At 38.9% G+C, this 21467-nt stretch overlaps 1 protein-coding gene across 1 annotated transcript in view; it reads left to right on the forward strand.

Annotated features, from left to right (window-relative positions):
- ERICH2 (glutamate-rich 2) overlaps nt 1-11633 on the forward strand; it is a 31748-nt gene extending 20115 nt beyond the window's left edge. Inside the window, exons 8-10 of the mRNA XM_012650682.1 lie at nt 2199-2256; nt 10722-10793; nt 11435-11633. Of these exons, the coding sequence (XP_012506136.1) occupies nt 2199-2256; nt 10722-10793; nt 11435-11559 (255 nt within the window). The 3' untranslated portion in view covers nt 11560-11633. The remainder of the gene's footprint in view (nt 1-2198; nt 2257-10721; nt 10794-11434) is intronic.
- Nucleotides 11634-21467: the final 9834 nt, after the last annotated feature.

Consider the following 21467-nt stretch of genomic DNA (forward strand, 5'->3'; position numbering starts at 1 on the left):
TTTTTTAGTAGAGACGGGGGTCTCACTCTAGCTCAGGTTGGTCTCGAACTCCTGAGCTCAAAGGATCCGCCCACCTCAGTCTCCCAGAATGCTAGGATTACAGGCGTGAGCCACCACGCCCGGCCTAGTTCATTCTTTAATATAACACTATATCCTTATCACATCTGAGAAAATTAACAGTTATTTCATAATATGTGATACCCGAATTCAAAGCAAAGGAGCCTTTGAAATTGATTCCATGCTTCTTTATTTTTCTGAGACTAGTATTATTAATGTAATACTTCATTAAATAGACTAGATTTTAGATGATATTAAGGAAGTCTTGATTTTTTTAGATATGAAAATAATATTATGATTGGGTTTTCTTTTAATATAAAATGAAATGGTATCTATAAACTGCTTTAAAATAATGCAGACAGAGGAGAGGAAAGAGTGTATGGTGATACTGATAAAAACAGATGGGCAAAATGTTAATTTTGAAGCTGAGAATTGGGGATATGGACTTATTTCACTATTCTCTCTACTTCTATGTGTATTTAAATTTTCCATAATAAAGAGATTTTAAAAATATAAGCAATAGCTGCATATTTTACTGTTCATATCCTCTGACTATGATCAATGAAACTAAACATTAATTACAAAAATAATTACAACAACAAATTAAAACCACCTTAAACTAAAAGATATTCTTCTACATGACACAAAAAGAAAAATCAAAATTAAACTTACAAACTATTTGGAAAATAGTGATCACCACAACACTAAATATTAAAATTTTTGAAAAGAGCTTGAAGTTTCAGATGCTTTGATAATGATGATGATTCAAGGAAGAATGACAATAAATGAACTAAATATTAATGCCAGAAACTAGAAAAATAACAAAATAAACATAAGAAAATCAAGAAAATGAATTAAAGGAAAAAATGAGTAATTCAAACTAAAAACCAAATTAGGATATCGGAGCTGGGTATTTGAAAAAAGAGTGACATAGATATACCACTAGATATCATAATTAAAATGGAGTAAAATCACAAGTAAGAATGAAAATGAAAATGTCTTAACCTTAATCAAGAATAGATTTTTAAAATATAAGAATTCTGTTGCACATGTTGAACACATTTGTTGATTAATATGTGAATAGATGAGAATTTTGATGAAATTAATGATTTATAGAAAAATCTCTAGAAGAGTTCCATTTACAGTGGGGGGGTGGAAAAAAACCATAGTAGAAACTGAGAAAACCAGTAGAAAACTACTTCTTAAAACGATAGCTGGGTATTTATCAAATATCTGGAAATGTGTGAGAAATGTCTCTTTTATATTACTCAGTGCCCCCATCTCTTACAGAGTAAAACCTGTGTGCCTGGGTGTGGTTCAGAATATGTCACACACAAGCAAGGGCAATCATCAAAGTGTAGGGTTTTATTTGTAAAGAAAGCCACCTAAGTAGCTAATAATTGAAGATTAATTTCGTAAATTGTAGCTTAAGCAAAAAATATATGAGAATATTTAATGCCATGGGGAGGAAAATGATAATCTATGGATTTTTTAAAAGTTATTAAATAATCCTAATTTTTGTAAATGCGTATGTGTTTATTTATGGAAAAATACTGAAAGGATATACACAAAGATATTAAAAATAAACATCTCTACATGATAGAAAGATAAGTGCTTTTTAATTGGGGACAGAATGTATTTCTTTAGCTTTTTAATTTCCTACATAAAAATATATATTACTTTGTAACAAAAATTAATAAATATAATAAAGGCAAAACTGGATGATATGTAAGAGCAATGCTGCAAAATACTGAGTCTACATTTTTTTCAGCTAAGTACTGTCATATAGTTACGGGCTCAGTTTACAAATGAAACCTGTATCTAAACCAAAGGAATATTAAAATAAAGTGATTAATGTCTTCACTGTCTGCCAGTTGAATCAACCTGTATATTCTCAAGTTGTTCAGCGGTACATAACGTGGTGTGGCTGCCACAAAGCAGAGCCATTATCATCCTCATCGTTGCTATCAGAAGTCCTTAAAGATCCTTGATTAATTGATTGATTATAGATTCATTCCTGGAAAGACATGTATAAATGTTAAAAGCAAAATAATCATTAATGGAAGATTTTCTAGGGAGTTCGTAATTGACATTTAAATTCTCTCTGAGACTACTTACCTGAAGAATTTATTGTTTTCCAGTTCCTGAGAGCAGAAATGGGTCGAGACTACCACCTGGCAAAAAAATTATGTCAGATGAGTAAGTACAAAATACTTTCACATTTTCCAATCTTTTCTTTGTTTCTTAAAATAAATTCCGTAATATGTCAGATGGTTTGATTATCATAAGTCTAGTGAATTCCCTGATAGTGTCTCAGTGATTCCTTGATAGAAAATTAGGTTGATTGGTTTAAGGACCAATTTTGACTTCTAGAGTACCTTTTAGTGGAATAAATTAATGTAGGCTAACATAGACTGATTACTACCACTGGAAAATAAGGTAAAATCTTTACGCTCATGATAGTGGGTTAGGAGCTTTATACCTTTAGTTTCAAAGAAGTGTCAGGTGTTACAGCAGTCGAAGCTTACTTAACATGCATTTATTCCCCAAATATTTGAGTGCATTCGTGTGCCAGGCACTGTTCCAGGCACTGGAAATACAACAGTCAACAGGACAGATAACATTCCCATATTTATGTCTAGTGTTGACAAATAATAAACTAATTAATAAATAGTGTGTCATTAATGATAGGTGGTAGAAAATGATAGAAAAATTAAATACAGAAGAGGGAATAGAAGGTACTGGGAGAAGGCAAAGCAGTTTTAAATAGGATGGTCTAGGAAGGCCTCACGGAAGGACTAGAGTAAAGGCTTGAGGAAGTTGAGTAGACCGGCCACGTGGTTATCTGGAGGAGTGGGCCCGGCAGGATGAGTAGCAGTGTGCTGTGGTGGGAGTGTGCCTGGTGGGAACAGCAAGGACAGTGTGACTGGAGCAGAATGAGCAGGGGGCGTTGATAGGCGGCGAGGGCAGAGAGGTTATGGGCAGGGGGTTGTCATAGTGCATAGGATCTTTTCTCAATTTAAGGACTTTCCTTTTTCCCTGAGGGAAGTGGGAAGCCACTGGAGGCTTTTGAGTAGAGGAATGATATGATCTACCTTATTTTTCTTTCTATATTTGGTTTTTAGTGGTTTGACTTAATATTCAAAATAGTTGTGGTTTTCTTTGTATTTATACTGTTTGGGACGTTTACTGAGTTTCTTAAATCTACAGGTTGGTGTTTTCATCAGCTTTGAAAATTTCTTGGCCATTACCTTCTCAAATACCACTTCTGCCCTATTCTTTTTCTCTCTCTTCTTTTCCTGGGTCTCATAAATTAGAATTTTTTTCATAGTGTCCTACATGTATCTTACACTCAGCTTTGTTTTTAAAAATTTCTTTTTATTTCTATGCTTCAGTTTGGATATTTACTATTGACCTGTTTTTGAGTTTCTTTATCCTATCTTCAGCTGTGTCCAATCTGCTGTAAAAACTATTCAGTGAATCAAAGATTGTATTTTACAATTTTAGGATGTCTATTTAATGATTTGAAAAGATTCCAGTTCTCTGTTGAAATTCAACTATCTTTTCAACTATTTTGTCCATCTTTTCCTCTAGTATATTAGTCATAGTTATTTTTTTATTTTATTTATTTATTTTTTCTGAGACAGAGTCTCACTCTGTTGCCCTGGCTAGAGTGAGTGTCGTGGCATTAGCCTAGCTCACAGCAACCTCAAACTCCTGGGCTCAAGCGATCCTTCTGCCTCAGCCTCCCGAGTAGCTGGGACTATAGGTATGCGCCACCATGCCCGGCTGATTTTTTCTATATATTTTCAGTTGTCCAGATAATTTCTTTCTATTTTTTAGTAGAGACAGGGTCTCGCTCTTGCTCAGGCTGGTCTCGAACTCCTGAGCTCAAACAATCCGCCCGCCTCGGCCTCCCAGAGTGCTAGGATTACAGGCGTGAGCCACCGCGCCTGGCCCAGTCATAGTTATTTTAAAGGAGAAAATTCACGAGGCACAGTGGCTCGCCCCTGTAATCTCAGCTACTTGGAAGCTGAAGCAGAAGGATCACTTGAGGCCAGGAGTTCAAGACCAGCCTGGGTGATATAGCCAGACTCTGTCTCAAAAATAAATAAATAAATAAGCAAACAAATAGATAGAAAATAGCAACTCCATAATTAAACTTTATTGATAGTAGGGGTCAAAATATTCATGAATGTCGGACTTAAATTAAGTCTTATGGTAAAGTTCTCAGAGTGAAAATACAGCAGAGATTTGGGGGTCTACCCTTGCTTGCCTCACACAGAGTCCCCACTGTGGATAGAGGATTCTTAATCATTGGCTAATTTTTAAAATGGGCTTCTTGAATACTTTAACACTATCTATTTTATATCTGAGATGATTAATTTGCCTTCTTTAATCCTTTCAAGCATTTTTGACCTGTAGAGTCATTGAATAAACTATTTTGGTCAAAACTATTTTTGGTGGCTCACAAACACAGAATTTCCAGTCAGAAGGAATCCTGAGGTAGAATCATGTTCAATCCTCTACTTTTATAAAGAAACTGAAGCAGAGAGAGGTGAGCAGCTGGCTCAGCACTACTCACAGTGACACAGTGACATTCCTAGTGACACAGCCAGAGTGGGAACCTAAGCCTCTTTCTCTCACAGTACCTTTCTTCTCTCAGATGGCTAATGTAGAAGCGAATGATTCTGTAGCTCTACCTCCCAATTCTCTGAATTCCTTGAGCCTAATTGTGGGAGAATTTATATATTTTCTTACCATATCCATCAATCGTTTTAGAAATCCTCTGCCTGAAGCTTACAAAATATTAACATATGCACTAATCTCACCATATCTGTCAGTCAGTTTTGGCTGTTAGCCCTGCAGTATGCTACATAAACAGCAGGTGTTCAATAAATGCTGTTGACCTGACTTGAACCAGTGAGCATACATTAAGTGCCAGGTCAATGGGGGTGAAAAAGTTCAAACTGAGCTATCTTAATGGGGTCATATCCTTTTAAAAAACTTCCTCCCTCTCTTCCTTCTTTCCTTCTTTCCTTCTGACAAATGCACATTGAGCACCAACTCTGTACCAGACATTATGCTGGGAGCTGGAGAGACAGTGGGAGTCAAAGCACATTGAGGTTGACATCAAACACCACTATTGGCTCACTCAGCAACACTGTTCACTCTTTTCTGTGTTAAATAGTGGTGCTTCTGAAACTAAGGATTAGACTACAGGAGAAGGAGTTATGAGGGTCCTAGACAGGACCCATAACCCATAAAGCCAGTTGGGAAAGAACACTGCTCCCAAGAGGAAGTAGGGGCTGACTGGCAACATGGGAAAAGAGGCTTAGAGATGAGGGTTCTGGGGTGCTGGTGCAAAATAAAATTGGCTACCCCTGAGGCAGATTCCCAGCCACGGGTATAAAATTAGGGAGGCCCAGGTTAGCAAGGCCAAGCAAGGTCAGTGAAGAATGGAGAGCTGGAGCAGGCTCTGACTCAGGGAAGGAAGCGCTAGTTCTTTGATGTTAGTAGAAACATGTGCCCTGAATCCCTCTTTGTATTTAGAGCAATAGACAAATGAATTTTTCTCATCTACTTTACATATAAATACTTTATATGTAAATGCTTATAGTATTCATATTCTTTTGTCTTTTTTTCCATATTCTAGCTCCTCTACATAACACTCCCCCTTTCTCTATGTGTATATTTATAAATTTATAAGTTTGTATTTGTAAACATAGATTATGTATTTATATATGTATGTATTGAGCACCTACTATGGGAGCATTCTTGAATACATTGTTTAATTTTTAAGACAATTTCGTGAGGCAGATATCATTAATCTCACTTTACAGATAAGGAAACTGAGGCCAAGCAAGGGGAACTAATTTGTACAAGGTCATGCAACCAGTAAGTAGTAGAGTTAGGATTACATTCAAGGTCTAACTTGAAAGCCTTATGATTTTCCTACCATGTTTCTATTTCCTCATTTGATTAATAAGCTTATTTTTCTGGTAAAGGAGGCAGAGACTTAGAAAATAAATACTTCCATGGATCATTCAGGCTAGAAATGGCTCCTAAGGTCAACTACTATAGTATATTTATTTTCTTTATTTGTATCTAAGGCAATTAATTTATATAAAATAATGCATCCTTGTCCCTTCAGAAATGTTGTGCACATTCATTTTCTTGAATAAAGTCACTGATTTCTGAGGTCTGGTCTTGTCTTGTCTTGGTCTTGGTCTTGGTCTTGGTCTTGTCTGGTTTGATCTTGGGTCTTGGTCTTGGTCTTGGTCTAGTCTTGGTCTTGGTCTTGTCTTGTCTTGACAGGGTCTTGTTCTGTCACCCAGGCTGGAGTACAGAAGCCTGAATGTAGCTCACTGTAACCTCGAACTCCTGGGCTCAAGTGATCCTCCCACCTCAGCCTCCCAAGTAGCTGGGACTACAGGTGTGCTCCATCATGCCTGGCTAATTTTTTTTTTTTTTGGTAGAGACAGGATCTCACTATGTTTCCCAGGCTCCTAGGATGTTTTCTTGTTGTCCGATTACAGTGTAGTCATTTATATTTTCATTTGGCTGTAGGGCTTCCTATCTGGCATCCAGGTGTCCATAGGTTCTTTTCTTTTTGCCCACCTTTTAAAAAATTTGTGTTGGGTTCCCCCAAGAAATTTTGTCTGTTGGCATAGCCTTGAATTTTATATTTTCAGCATACCGTTTTTATATGGTCTTAATGTTTCCTTATCATTTTCCTGCTCTCTCATGCAAAACTGACATCTCTGCTCAATACTATTTTCTGCCAGGCAGTTGGGGCAGCCTAGAAAAGTGGTTTTTATATGGAACTGAAAGTCAAGAGTCCAAAGTACTTTTCTCCGTCCATCTCATGAATGGCTGTGAGATGCCCAATCTATTTCCTGGTCACTTCACCTGTAAGTCAGAAACTCGTGGCTCAGTTTCCTCAGGGTGCCACATTTCTGCTCCCAGGCAGCCAGAGAGTCTACGCAAAGGACATTGAGGCGCCCTGGAAGACTTACTTCATAAATTACAACAATTGTAAATGGTAAAGAATAATGGCTTGAAAACCAAAGTCATTCTCATCATTACAGGTCTCATGCAAATACAGATGTACTGTATCTTCAGAAAAGATAGTTCCTACAAAGCTTTCTATTTTTTTTTTGAGTAAAATAAATGATCCTTTCTTATTAGTTTATAGTATAATTTTATCTAGGAGTAAAAAGGCTACTTTCTACTCATTTGTATTCATTTTTCCATTTTTAAATATTTCTGGGGTTCCTGCTCTGTGCCAGGTACTCTCCTAGGGATTTAACTGTGAACAAAGTAAGTGCTCTGTGCTCTTGCATGTCCCCCAGTCTGAGGAAGGTAGAGCCCTATAGGCAGCAGGACTCCTGCCTCTATGCCCCAGCCCTTCAGCCAGAAGAAAACACCTACTGAATGCTTGGGAAGGAATCAGGCCTTTCACTAAACCCAGAACCATTCCAGGAGAACTAATAATAACCAACATTTATTCAGCACTCACCATGTGCCAAGGACTGGACTAAGTACTTTATATACGTTATCTAATTGATTAGCCAAAATAGCCCAGTGCAATAGACAATACTATTACAGATAAGGAAACTGAGGCACAGAGATAGTAAGTACTTTCCCCACCATGACCCAGCTAGACAGTGGCAGAGCCAGGATTCACATCTGACAATCTCTCTCCAGGGTCCATGTAGGCTCTGCTTTCCTTATGGAGCTCAGGTTGGGAAACAACCCCTAGAATACACCTGCATGTGCTAGAAGCTTCTCTTAACTCTTTACAAACCCTACTAGCCTGCTAAATAAGAAGAATTTTTGATTCATCACCTAGATATTGCTGGGATAAGTTTCAAAGCAAATACCTTTCCCTACTCTGATAATCGGCAATTGCCAGCAGTTGTTGTTAAACCATGGGGGTGGCTAATCTCATACTTCAATCTCATGGGGTAATCCTAATTTTGACATGAAATTTTCTGAACTGTGTTCCAAGGAATGTTAGTTCAACATTTCTTAATAAGTGTTCCACCAAAAATTATTCCATTGTCAAATAAATTCGGAAAACCACATTCTCCTCTCTATAGTGTCACTCCATAAATTAATATAACTATTATTAGAGACGGATATGGTCTCAGGAGTTTTGCAGGGCTCTGCCCTGAAAGAATATGTGAACGTGTTGGTTTGCATATCAAAAGCTGCTCCACCTCAGGAGGGCATCTCAAAGGTCAGTAGCAGCTGCTTTCCAAGGTGATGCTGCTGTCTCAACTTCGTGGTTCTCACCTGCTTTGAAGGACAAAGCAAGGTCTACATGGAATCACGGGATGAGAGCTGATCAAAGAGTGTCAGCCCAGAGACAGATACCTGCGGCTAAAACAAATTGGCCCAAGGGACAGTTCGTGCTTGACTTCTGATGACATGTCTCTATTTGCAATAACTAGATAAGAAATATGGAGCCACTATATCTCTGTTTAACCCTACTGTTAAGTAATAGCTTTATCTTAGAACTTAGAAGCTTGTCTTTGAAAGATTTTGTAACCAGAGTTAGTTAAGGGATCCATAGAAGCCTTTTGAAAGGCTTTTAACCCAAAACAAACTACCTGTTATTATGTAAATCTGTTACCCTTGGCAACTAATCTCTGTACCTTTAAATACCCATGTAAAAGTTTATTCTGGGCCTTATGATTCATGGGGATATCGTAGGGACCCCTGAGTACCTGCTTTTTGCCTGTTATCTTTATAAATCTATAAAACTATACCTTCGTCTCTGTGTATTCTTTTATTTCTATTATTTTCCATTTTCTATTATTTTCTTATCCTTTGTGACGACCCCTACCTAAGGGACCCGATTTTTTGCTGGGAACGTAGCTAACTCCCCGCACTATATGTTTTTTTGGTTGTTTATTTGTCTGAGACATGGTCTCTCTCTGTCACCCCGGCTAGAGTACAATGGGGTCATCATAGCTCACTACAACCTCAAACTCTCCTGGGCTCAAGTGATCCTCCTGCTTCAGCCTCCCAAGTAGCTGGGACTACCTACAGGCACGCACCTCCACATCCAGCTAATTTTTCTATTTTTTGTGGAGACAGGGTCTTTCTCTTGCTCAGGCTGGTCTCAAACTCCTGACCTCAAGCAATCTTCCCACCTCAGACTCTCAAAGTGCTAGGATACAGGCGTGAGCCACCACGCCAGACTTACAGGTTTCTTCATAGTTATGAGCATATTAATGGTTCTGTAAAATCCTGTGATTATTCCTTACTATAGCTTTACCTGATTAATTTCATTTAATCTAGTTTCCCAAATATATATGAAGAAACTAGTATCTAAAGAAGCAAGTTGGAGAAACACTATTCTAGAGAGAAGCTTAGCCTCAGAAAGATTTAGACTATTAATGATAAATATATTTTAGCCAAGTTAAAATGTATGAAAAGGTACTTTTATTAGAAACTTTACATGTATATATAATGATGCATAAAATACCTATAAGATCCTTAAAAGCAGCTTCTAAGCAAGCACACAGTCGTGCTACCCCAGACTGATGATAAGTTGCTAGTTATGTTAGTGGATTAGGAAATAAAGTCCTTTGTTTGGCGTGTCAGGATGAAAGCCAAGAGTGGGGGCCCATGAGCCAGTGAGTCCTAGCCCAATCATCCACAATTATCTCTTCCTCCTAGTCAGATGAAAAACACACTTGATGTTTCAGTGCCCCCTGGGGGCCACCAAGATATCAAGCAGGAGTCGCAACATAAGTGGATGATGTAGAATTATGAATATTCTGCAAGCCAGGTAGGAAGAAAGAAAGGAGAGATCAGTAGAGAAAGATCTGAAAAAAAAAATAGTCCAGAAAACTCTGAAACAAAAGTCGTAAATCTTTCTGGCCTCTGGAATGGTGGTAACATACCAACAAGCCTAAAAAAGTCTATCGGTGTGATCCAAAAGAAAAATGACACAGTCACATAAAGGATCAGCAAAAAGGAATAAATAGTGCTAACAAAAAAAAAGGGTTCAGTGAAGAGGGGAAAACATCGGTAGGCAGGCAATGACTGGAGTGTAGACTAGGGTTACCGTTGTCAGGATGAAGAGAAAAAAGTAACATCAGTTTCCCCTACTTGAAAGATGTGAAAAATCACATCTCTACCATGGAAGAGGTTGCGTTAAAAAAAATACTCTGTTCCTTTGTGTTCAGATGAGACCTTTAGTAAAGAATGTCATGTAGACAGTGGGTGGATGAGATGAGAGGAAAGATTAACAGACCTCTAGACACACGTTCTTCTCATTGGCAAAGTCTCCACATTTTGCAGCATTTGTATTATTAATACCTTCTTTGGGAAATGATTATATTCACGAAACACTTTGGCTCCTGGCCTAGGAGGGAAGCCATATCGAGGTGCTGGAGCTTGCATTCTTTGGGTAAGAGGTACAAAATATAATATAATGAATGAGGATCATTTCTCTTACAAAGCACCGAATATAAGTTGAGTATTTTCTCTATTTGCACTTAGATATACCTATGGTGTAATTGTTAGTGTTTATCACTTGGTACATTTTCATCTGCTATGATTGACAGTTCCAACCCCCTTCTAAGAAAACTGTTTGCTGAAACACTTTGAACATTAATAACACACATTCTATTGTCCATTTTCAGTCCTAATCTACGAACCAGAAAATCCTGAGGCCAAGGAGTTTTTGGCACTTATTGAAGAAATGTTGCTGATGGGTAATTTTAAAAATTGAAATTCCTTCTTTCTCATAGCACTATAAACAGTCATTCTTTAAAAACCCATTATCCCAAGAGATTGTCAAAATGTACCTTTAGGAAGTGGTTAAGAAAAAGCTAAATGGCTGTCTTAAATGGTGTAGGGAAACAGCTTGTCCTCTGTGGATGGTGGAGATGACTCCCTTCCCGCTGTGGGCTGGAACTGCCCAAGCAGGGCAGGCTCCCTTCGTACCAGGCATCAGGTACTGACTGACAAGCAGCACGTGCTGACACCCGCTGTGGTAAAGGAGTTATCCCATAATTCCAAGGAAATCCAATAAATACCCTCTAAATTACCGTAAGCCTCACTTCCTCTTACTCTATTTAAGAATTTCATTGACAATAGTATTGAATAAAAGTTATTTTTATAGACCTGTGTTTTAAGTTAACCTTAAATCCACAAACATCTACATGCCGATAAGAATATGTTTCTTCCTTACACTACCACTTTGATCCTACGTACAGTTAGCAAAGTTCAGCTCAGCTCTTACGTTCCAAATATACATATTTCTTGGTAGAGGGAGGGGCCAGGAGAATTATGATTTTTTCAGAGTGGAAGTATTAAGAAACATTTTAAGCAATCCTCTTCTTTTCTGTGGCAGAGAAAGGTCAGAATCTTAAGAAAGATGATGAAGATAGCGAAGAAGACAGTAGTGGTGAGAGCGAAGGAGAAAGCAGGGAGGACCTGAATGACGAGAGTTCTGAGGAATGTGAAGACGGATCATGAATGCTGCTGCTGTGGTTTAAGCTTCACGTATTTTCATTAACGTATACCATGCAGATATAAAGAAGAGAGCTGCATTTTGGTCTAATTGTTCTTTATTTGGTGCAAAGTTCTCCTAAGTTATTTATATTTTTACTTGAGCTCCTTCCTAATATTTAGGCCTTAGCGCAATGTGAGTTACTCAGAGAGGAAAAGAGTCGTTGAAAACGCTTACATAGCACTATGTGCCAGGTACTGTTCAAGCTGCTCTGCACACGTTAATTTATTTAATCTAGCAACCCTGTGAAGTAAGTACTATTATTATCTTCATTCTACAGATGAAAAAACTGAGGCACAGAAGGGTGAGTAGTTTGTCCAGTGTCATACACATGTTGATTTGTAGAGCCCGGATTTGTACATGGACACTATGGTTCCAGAATTCATACTTTTAGTCCCCCATAAATGACCATGACTCCAGGTGCTCTTACATAATTTGTCTTATGTTCTTTATAGCATGCATCAGTATCTGAAATGCTTATTTAATTTTTTGTTCTTTTAATCTTCTCCATACCTGCCAGAGAATATAACTTCCATGAGACAGGACTTTGTCTTTTTCCTCATAATATCCCTAGCAGCTGAACAAGTGCCTGGCAAATAATAAGGCATATATACCAAATGAACTGAATAAATGAAGTGAAAGCTAATGAAAATATTTATATTCTTTCATGAAACATTTACAAAACTTTACACTTTTTATGTATCAATCTACATCATTTTGCTGACTTTGTATTCCTTGATGAATTTGTGCCACTTTCCAATTAGATTGTAAGGTAACTGTCTTAGTAAGGTAACAGAATACCTGAGGTTGGGCAATTTATAAATAACAGAGGTTTATTTAGCTCATGGTTCTGCAGGCTAGGAAGTTCAAGATTGGGCAGGTGTATCTGGTGAGGGTCTCATGCATGGTGGCAAGCAGAAGGGGAGTAGGTGTGTGCAGAGATCACATGGTGAGAGAGGAAGTAAGAGAGAGAAACCAAGGAAGCCAGACTCTTGTTAACAACCCACTCTCTTGGGAACTAATCTACTCCCAAGAGAGGGAGAACTCACTCAGACCTCCCCTTGCATCAACCTATTTATGAAGGATCCACCCCAATGACCCAAACACCTCCCACTAGGCCCCACCTCCCTACACTGCCACATTAGAGATCAAATTTCAATAAGAGTTTTGAAGGGGACAAACCATATCCAAACCGTAGCAATAACTGAGGGAAAAATGAGAAAAATATTCCTAAGTCATTTATTTGTGCTAATCTGATTTGAGGGGAAGCATTTTGAATTTTTATTCTTATGTTAGCACAGTGTCATGGCATATCCAAAATGCTTGAAGCATAGTTTATTCTTTAGGTATTCTATGGCCCGTTAACGTTCAGAAGAAGAAGCTCTGCTGCACCAATTCACAGGGGTGACCAAAAGAAATGAAGATGAGTATATGAAATCCTCTAGTTACCCTTCTTTAATTTGTAGTAAACTGTGAAGGCCTTGTGCATAAATAACCAAAGAGTATCATAAGTCTGGCTGACACAGAGCTCAGGAATTAACTGTTCTTTCATTTTTATTTGGGCTTAATATTCCTCCCACCATAGAAATACCACCATATGTCAATCTGATGATGCTTACCTGATTGTGTAGCATCCTTGCCCATAAAAGCTTCATAAAATACCCTAAAACTGATATTAAAAACTAAACAAGTTACAATGATATTTTAGTTTTCTTTTAAAGGAACAGGGATATTCTGAGGAAGAAACTCTCTGAATAAAAAACCATGATATCATAGGCCATGCTATACTTAAGTCTAAGAATTTATGAGGTTTTCTCACCTAAGATAATCAGTATGCTCTGTCCATACTTTTCATCCTACTTGCACTCCTTAATCAATGAAACTTCGGGTGTTGGAATAACCTGACAATAGGCATGTGTGTCTGTATGTAGTAATAATAGCTAAAAAATAATCTGCAAAGTATTTTTACATTACTTAACCTACTTACTGGCTTCTCACAGTAGTCCTAAGAGCATGCTACTATCCCGTCAACTATACAAATTGAATTTGGCATGATTGAGGACATCCAAGGTTAAATATTAGCTGGAGTGCTGGAATTCAGATGAGGAAATTGAAACTTAGATATGCTAGGTAATGTCCCAGTAGGACAGATCAAGTGAATCGTGAACCCAGTGTTCCCTGCTGCCTCACACATAGCTAAACTCTGGAAACTATTTAATGAGTCAGCCAACAAGTTGTGGATGTGTAAACACTTCAGTTCCAGATCTGTGCCTTCTTCAATAACTTTATAACACATTATATTGATGTCAACAAACCCAAATATCCAACAATACGAGAATACATAAGAATACCTACTCAACAGACTTGAGATGGGAACCCTCTGGAAAAGTTTTATGTATTTATTCAATAAATATTTACTGAAGGCCTAGATATTTCACGGGGATCAAAACCCCATCTCTGCTCTTAAGCAGCATTGTCGTTGTTGCAATTGAGAGTGATAAACACTGCCATTGAGGAAGTCCCAGGTGCTAAGGGACCCTAACACAGAAGGGACATCTAACCCAGCCTAGGCATCCAGCGAAAGCATTCAGAGGGAAGTGAAGTCTAAGCTAAGAAGGTAGAATAAGTGGTATTGGCTACAAGAAGAGGATGTGTGAAAAACCAGTCTGACCAGGGTAACAACTTGCAAAGGCCTAGAGACACAACCTGAATCCAGAAAGTGGCTAGGTAAGGTTGGATTATAAAATGAAAATGGATCAGTTAGAGTAGAGAAAGATGAAGCTACAATGGAAAAAAAAGACTGGGTAATGGAGGGTCTTAGAAGCCACGTTAGAGTTTGAACTTTATCCTTAGAATAATGAGGCATTGAAGGATTTTAAGGAAAATAGTCGTATTTTAGAAAGCATTCTGGTAGCCAGGTAGAAAAATGTTTTCTCAAACTACAAGTCATAATCCATTGATCAGTTATGAAATCATTATAGTGAGCCACAAATAGCTGAATTTTTAAAAAATTAATTACCTACAAGAGAAAATATCAGTATATATAGCAAAAGAGTATGAGAAGTATTGTTTCAGAAGTGTGTTTGTGTCCTAGATCTTGATATGAAATGTGTTTCTTCCTCTGGGTCTCAAAAAAATAAAAATAAAATCTGAAAGTATAGAGAACAGACTGAGTAGAATACAAAACTCCATTGTTACATAGTAACTCCAGCAGTCCAAAATGATAACCTGAAAAGAGGTATCGGCAAGGAGATTCCATGGAATGGAGGAGCTACTTCTACAGGGAGAAAGAATTGGCAGGAATCGGTGACAAATTAAATGTGGTAAAGAGGTAGAGGACAAAGATGACTCTAATTGGATAACTAGGTATATGGTGGTGCTGGCCCCTAAAAAACAGGAACGCAGAAAGAAAAAGCACGTTTGGTGAAGAAAATGGAGGTTCACTTGTATGAGTTGATTATGGGAAGTGTATTAGTTTCCTACTGTGGCTGTAAAGAATTGCCACATTGTGGCTTAAAACAACACAAGTTTATTATCTTACAGTTTTGAAGGTCGTAAGTACAAAATGGGTCTCACTGGACCAAAACCAAGGTGTTGGCAAGACTGCGTTCCTTCCAGAGGCTCTAAAAGAGAATCTGTTTCCTTGCTTCTTCCAGCTTCTAGAGCCCACTCATATTACTTGGTTTGTGGGTCCATTTTTCCATCTTTAAAGCCAGCAGTGTCTGGTGAAGTCCTTCTCATGCTGCCATCTCTCTGTTTTCTCTCTCTCTCTCCTGCATCCCTTCTTCACCTTTAAGGATGTTTGTGATTATACTGGGCCCATGTGAATAATCTAAAATAATCTCCTTATCTTAAAACCAGCTGATTAGCAAACTTAATTCCCTTTCTGTGTAACCTAAAGTATTCACAGATACTAGGTATTAAGATGTAGACATCTTGGGGGGTAGAAAAGTGCATTATTCTGCCTACCACGGGAAGTACTGGGTAAGGGTTAACTAGTTTTTTGACATTTGTGGTATGGAGTTTGGAAGAGACATTTGGGCTGCAGATATACCTTTATTAGGAGTTATCAGATTAGCAATAGTCATCAAAGAAACAGAGTGGATGGCCCATGGAGAGAGTGTAGCCTGAATAGAAGAGAATCAAGGATAGAATTATAATGACCACCAACATTTAAGTGGCAGTCCAAGAAGGAGAAATGCACAAAAGAGACTAAGAAGAACAACCACAGGCAAAATTAGGAAAGCAAATATTGTGGGTACTGTTGGTTGCCTACTCAGCATCTATCCCTTCCTGCTGCTTTGTAAAGACAGCCCTGATTCTGTTCAAATCTTCACTCCTCACACACAAAGCCATGAAACTCAGGCAATTAGTGCCTGGCCCTGTGCCTGGTGAATTGTAATGGTTCCAGAGGTAGACGTGTGACCTACCTTGGCCCAGTAAGATAAAGGATTTTATTTCATGATTAAGGAGATGTTCCTTCAATCCTCTGAGAACCAGGAAGCATGCTGCCCTAATTACTGCAGTCGTCTTATGATCATGAGAGAAACTAATCTTAGGATGAAGCTGTTGCTGTGGATGGAAGAACGAAAAGGTCCCTGATGATGTTCAGCTGCTGAATCAATGGCCCTGGGAGCCAGCCCTCTGTGTGAGCTTACTGTAGGCAGATGAACTATTGTTTAAGCCAGTTTGGATCAAGGTTTCTTTTAACCTGCAGCCCAAAGCATCCCAACTGATACTGATTACCACCACAGAAACCCAGAAAAGAGTTTCAAGGAGGCTTAAAATATCTACAAAGGGTGATTAGATAGCAACAAAATGGTGGTTGGTGATATAAGGGAAAGCTGAGTGTGGGTGGGGGAGCCATACATATTTCAGTGAGTTCGAGTGCCTAGAGGTAAGGAAAAGGAAACAAGGAGTTTGACTATGAGGGAAAGAAAAACTATGAAGTTCACTGGAAGTCATAAGATAAATGGAGTATTATTTTTAGAATCTTTAAGATGAGCGTGCTTAATAGGATGGATGATCATAACATGCGCCGACAGCCTATTATGCGTTAGGCACTATACTAAGCACTCATAGTTAATGTTTCCAATCCTCATAACGTCCACATGGGATAGACACTATTATCCCCAATTTACAATGAAGAAACTGAGGCCAGAGAAGCTGACAGTAACTTTCTGAAGATCTCATACCTGGAAATTGGCAGATTCAAATCCAGGTAATTTTACTCCAGTGCCTTGCCCTTCACGCTATGCTTTCCTCCCTAGGAGGCCAGTAGAGAGGAACAAATTGTATTTATAAAGCACTTGTCTACTGTCTTAGAAGATGCATATAATATAACCTTAATATATGCCTGTTGGATGGCTGCCCCTGTAGTCCGAGTGTGGAACCAGGGCTGCTTCTCCTTATTCTTCAGTATTGGTCTTTTTGTAGCTTTCAGTTGCCCTACATTTCCTTATATATTAAACAAGATGATAACCTCTGTTTATTTTGATTGAAATGTGTATTTTCTCTTTAACTTTACCCTGGTTGACATATAAGATATTTTTGATTTTGATATTTGCCTGAAAAGTTGATGTTGGTCAAGGGAGAGCGCTTGAACCGAAGAGATGTGAGGCCTGGATCCCCTGGGGTGCGGGGCTCTGGGAAGGGTCCTGTATCACAAGGTATTGAGAGTTCACAGGAGGCAGGTAAGATAAGGCTTCCAAGGCCGGACTAAGGAGGAGAAAGGGCTCTCGGACTGGCTCTCCTAAGGAACTCCCAGCTGTCAGAGGGCGTGAGTTAAGATGGGGTAGGGGGAGTGTGCAGAACCTGGGGACGCTTGGGAACCAGGAGACAGCCTGTAACACATATTGTGGTTGATTCCCCCACATCCATTCTGCCCAGGTTATACACCTAAGATAAGCATGGTAATCCCCTCCCCTTTGCTACTATTACTAGGCATGGGCAGAACTGAATTTCAGCCGATAAAACATGAGCAGGAGTTGGATGTGAACTAGAAAGAATGTACCCCCTGTGGCTACTGGCAGGCTTCTTAGAACCAGGAGGAGGCCCTATGCCAAAGCCAGTGCTGAAGACAGCAGAGCAGAGAGAAAAACAGAACCTGCTCATTGACGACATTTTTAGTGGCTCAGTCAACCAGCTCTGGCTTAGTGCCTGCCCGATCTGTGAATATCTTATGTAAGACAATATATGTTCTTACTATTTAAACCATTTTGTTTCCGGATTTCTATTACTTGCGGCTGAGAGTGCACCTGCTGTATCTGCCACAGCACGGTAAGCATGACAACGCCAGTGACATCCCTAAGACTGTGTAAGCCAAACTGGGCTCTAGGTTACCCTCAGCACCTCGTCTCCTTTTCCTCACCTCCAGGCGCTCACACTCAGGGAAGTATGCCTCCCCCACGCACACTCAGCTAACAGTCAAGGAAGAGGAACTGGTAGATCCTTCTGTCAGTTGCAGTGTAAGAGAAATAGAAAACTGGTCAGAATGGTTACCTCTGGGCTGTGCAACTGAGGAAGGGAGGTAGGTAGGAAGAGTTTTACTTTTCATTTTACACCTTTTATTTATTCCTTGAAGTTTTTTTTTTTAAATCACTTTTATAACTAAAGGCTTTTTTATTGTAAAGTAGACATAAAATAATTTACCATTTTAAACATTTTTAAGTGTACAGTTCAGTGACACAATGTTCACATTTTTGTGCACTATTAATATCATCAAGATCCATCTTTAGAATTTTTTCATCTTCCCAGCTGAAACTCTGTGCCCACTAAACAATAACTCACCACTTCCTCCTCCCACCAGCCACCATCCTACTTTCTGCCTCTGTGAATTTGGCTACTCTAGGTACTATATATAAGTGGAATCGTACAATTTATGTCCTTTTGTGAGGGGCTTATTTCGCTTAGCATAATATCTTCAAGGTTCATCCATGTTGTCACATGTGTCAGAACTTCCTTCCTCTTTAAGGCTGAATAATCCACTGTGTGTATTTAATATATACCACACATTTGATGGGTAACCCATTTGTTTACCCAATGATGGGCACCTGGGTTGTTTCCATCTTTAGGTCATTGTAAATAATACTGCTATGAACATGGGTGTGCAGATATCTGCCTGAGGCTAAAACCTTTTAAATTAAGCCTATACGTGGGATGGGATAATTATGGGGGAAAAATTAATGAGAATTCTGAACACCATGAATGTGTTTGAATGATGAGGTTATTTCATTTTTCATCATTCTAAAGTCATAAATTTTCTTTAAGAATCACATATTCTTTTAGAGGAAAAACATGTACTTTTTTAAAAGAAAAAAGTTAAAAAGAATTAAGGTAAAATTGACCTTAGGAACAGAAAAGTAAACATAAGGAAGGGAAGAAACAAAGAAAACAATATTCGTGGTATGCCTATTATATGTGAGGCATTTTAGCAGGCTTTAGTACCCTTTTTGGGTACTAGAAGCTTCTAAAGAGGAAAAATACTAATAAGTAAAAAAAAAAACAGGTCACTAAGTTCAGGAAAAAATGTCATCTGAAATAGAAATTTGCTGATCTGCATGGAATATTAACTAGTTAGTATATTCACAAATTGCTTACCCTTATGCCCAATTAGACAACTTAAGTAGAGTTAATTGCAATCCACCACAAATAGCCCACAGAAGTCCCTGTTTTCTTAGGATGTATCATGTAGTTCCTCTTGTTGCAGAACTATAGAAATATATATTTTGATAGTTAATTTTCGTGAGTCCTTTCCCCTTTTTAAATACTTCAGCTACTGTGTAACAAGGCTTTTGGTGTTTCATGCCCTCAGGTCCCTAAATGTATCTTTATCTCTAATAAAAATTATTCTAAATGCTTTATCATAAAAAGGATTACTTGAAAATCACCACTGTGTACAGGTGATAAATTTCACAGTTCCCTGCCTACCACTGGACCATGTGTTAGAAAGAAAATCTCTTTCCCATGATAACAGGCACCAAATTCAGTTTCTTCCTATTGGCATCAGAAGAACTCAAGCAAAAGTAGGGGCAGATTATTTAAATCAGCAGATAACATCATCATCCTAAAGCCACCTTATCTTAGCTCACAATCTGCCAATGAAAGAAAATAAGAGGAAAAATATTAAAAATCATATGTCACTAAATGAAATTAAGAGAATATGTCAAGAAACTTGTCTCAAACTAAAACATGGTAAGTTGAGCTCTCTTACAACCTATCAAAGCAATGGCTTGAATACTAATGTAACTGGCTGCTTTTTTATAGGGCAGTTGAGGTCTCCTAGGTGGCTCTGACTTTGGGGGACTTATTTCTTCCTTCTCTCCTTGTTCTGCCTCCTCATCTGAATCCAGATGTAGTAAGAAAAAAACCGATGCAAAAGAACTGCCCAGGCAGGGCTTGGTGGCTCACACCTGTAATCCTAGCATTTTCAGAGAACAAGGTGGGAGGATTGCTTGAGGTCATGAGCTCAAGATCAGCCTGAGCAAAAGCAAGACACCGCCTCTACCAAAAACAGAAGAAATTCACTGGGTGTGGTGGCACACAACCGTAGTCCCAGCTACTCAAGAGGCTGAGGCAGGAGGATCACTTGAGCCCAGGAGTCTGAGGTTACAGTGAGGTCTGAGGATGCCACTGCACTCTAACCCAGGCGACAGAGTGAGACCACGTCTCAAAAAACAAACAAAACCCCTGTCCACACTCTTTATCTAGTTGCCAGGTGCTTTTCAGCTCGGTTTGCAAACCTTGATGATCACCCAAAGATTTTAGGAATATATAAAAACCAACAGAAAAAGCATTGAGTGGTTATAGTGTCCAGGAACCATTCTGTGCTGGGAATACATTGGTAAAAAAATATAAGTAAAAAATTCCTGCCCTCACTGAGCTTGTATTTTAGTGGAAGAAAGAAGCAATAAATATATAAATAAAATATGCAATATGTCATACGGTAAAAAGTGTTGGGAGTAAAACAGTAAAGCAGAGACGGATTGCCACAGTAAGGGAGAACTGCAATTTTATTTTATTTATTTATTATTTTTGATACAGAGTCTCACTCTATTGCCCGAGCGAGTGCCGTGGCATCAGCCCAGCTCACAGCAACCTCAAACTCCTGGGCTCAAGCGAGCCTGCTGCCTCAGCCTCCTGAGTACCTGGGACTACAGGCACTCACCACCAGGGCCGGCTAATTTTTTGTTTCTATTTTTAGTTGCTCAGCTAATTTTCCATTTTTAGTGGGGGTGGGGGTGTGGTGCGGAAGGAGGCCTTGCTCTTGCTCAGGCTGGTCTCGAACTGCTGAGCTCAAGCAATCCTCGTGCTTCCCAGAGTGCTAGGATTACAGGCGTGAGCTACTGTGCCTGGCCAAGAACTGCAATTTTAAATATAATGATAAAGGAAGGCCTCACTGAGAAAAGAACATTTGAGCAAGGTCCAGAATGAGAAGGAACAAACCCTACACATACCCTGGGAAAGAAATCTCTGAGCAAAGGATTAGTTAACTGCAAAGTCCCTGAGTGGGAACACACCACCTGGAATGTCTAAGAAACAGCTGCAAGGCCTGCCTGACTGGGGCAGAGTGAGGATGGAGCAGAGCAGTAGAACTCAAACAGGCAATGAGATCAGGGCCTGGAGGGCCTTGCAGTCGCTGGAAGAACTTTGGCTTTTACTCTGAGACAAGGAATCACTGTCGGATTTTGGGTAGAGGAAAGCCATGCTGCGACTCTGACCTAATATTTCACACTGCGTGTGTCGGGGAAGGGGACAGGGGATAGTAAGAAGAGACAGAGAGAAAGTTTGAAAGTAGCTGCAACAGAATTTACTGACAGATTGAAAGGGAGGAGCCAGTGATAACTCCAAGGTCTTTGGCCACAGCAACTGGAAT

Source organism: Propithecus coquereli, unplaced genomic scaffold (assembly GCF_000956105.1).
Source record: "Propithecus coquereli isolate 6110/MARCELLA unplaced genomic scaffold, Pcoq_1.0 Scaffold34, whole genome shotgun sequence".
Taxonomy (NCBI): domain Eukaryota; kingdom Metazoa; phylum Chordata; class Mammalia; order Primates; family Indriidae; genus Propithecus; species Propithecus coquereli.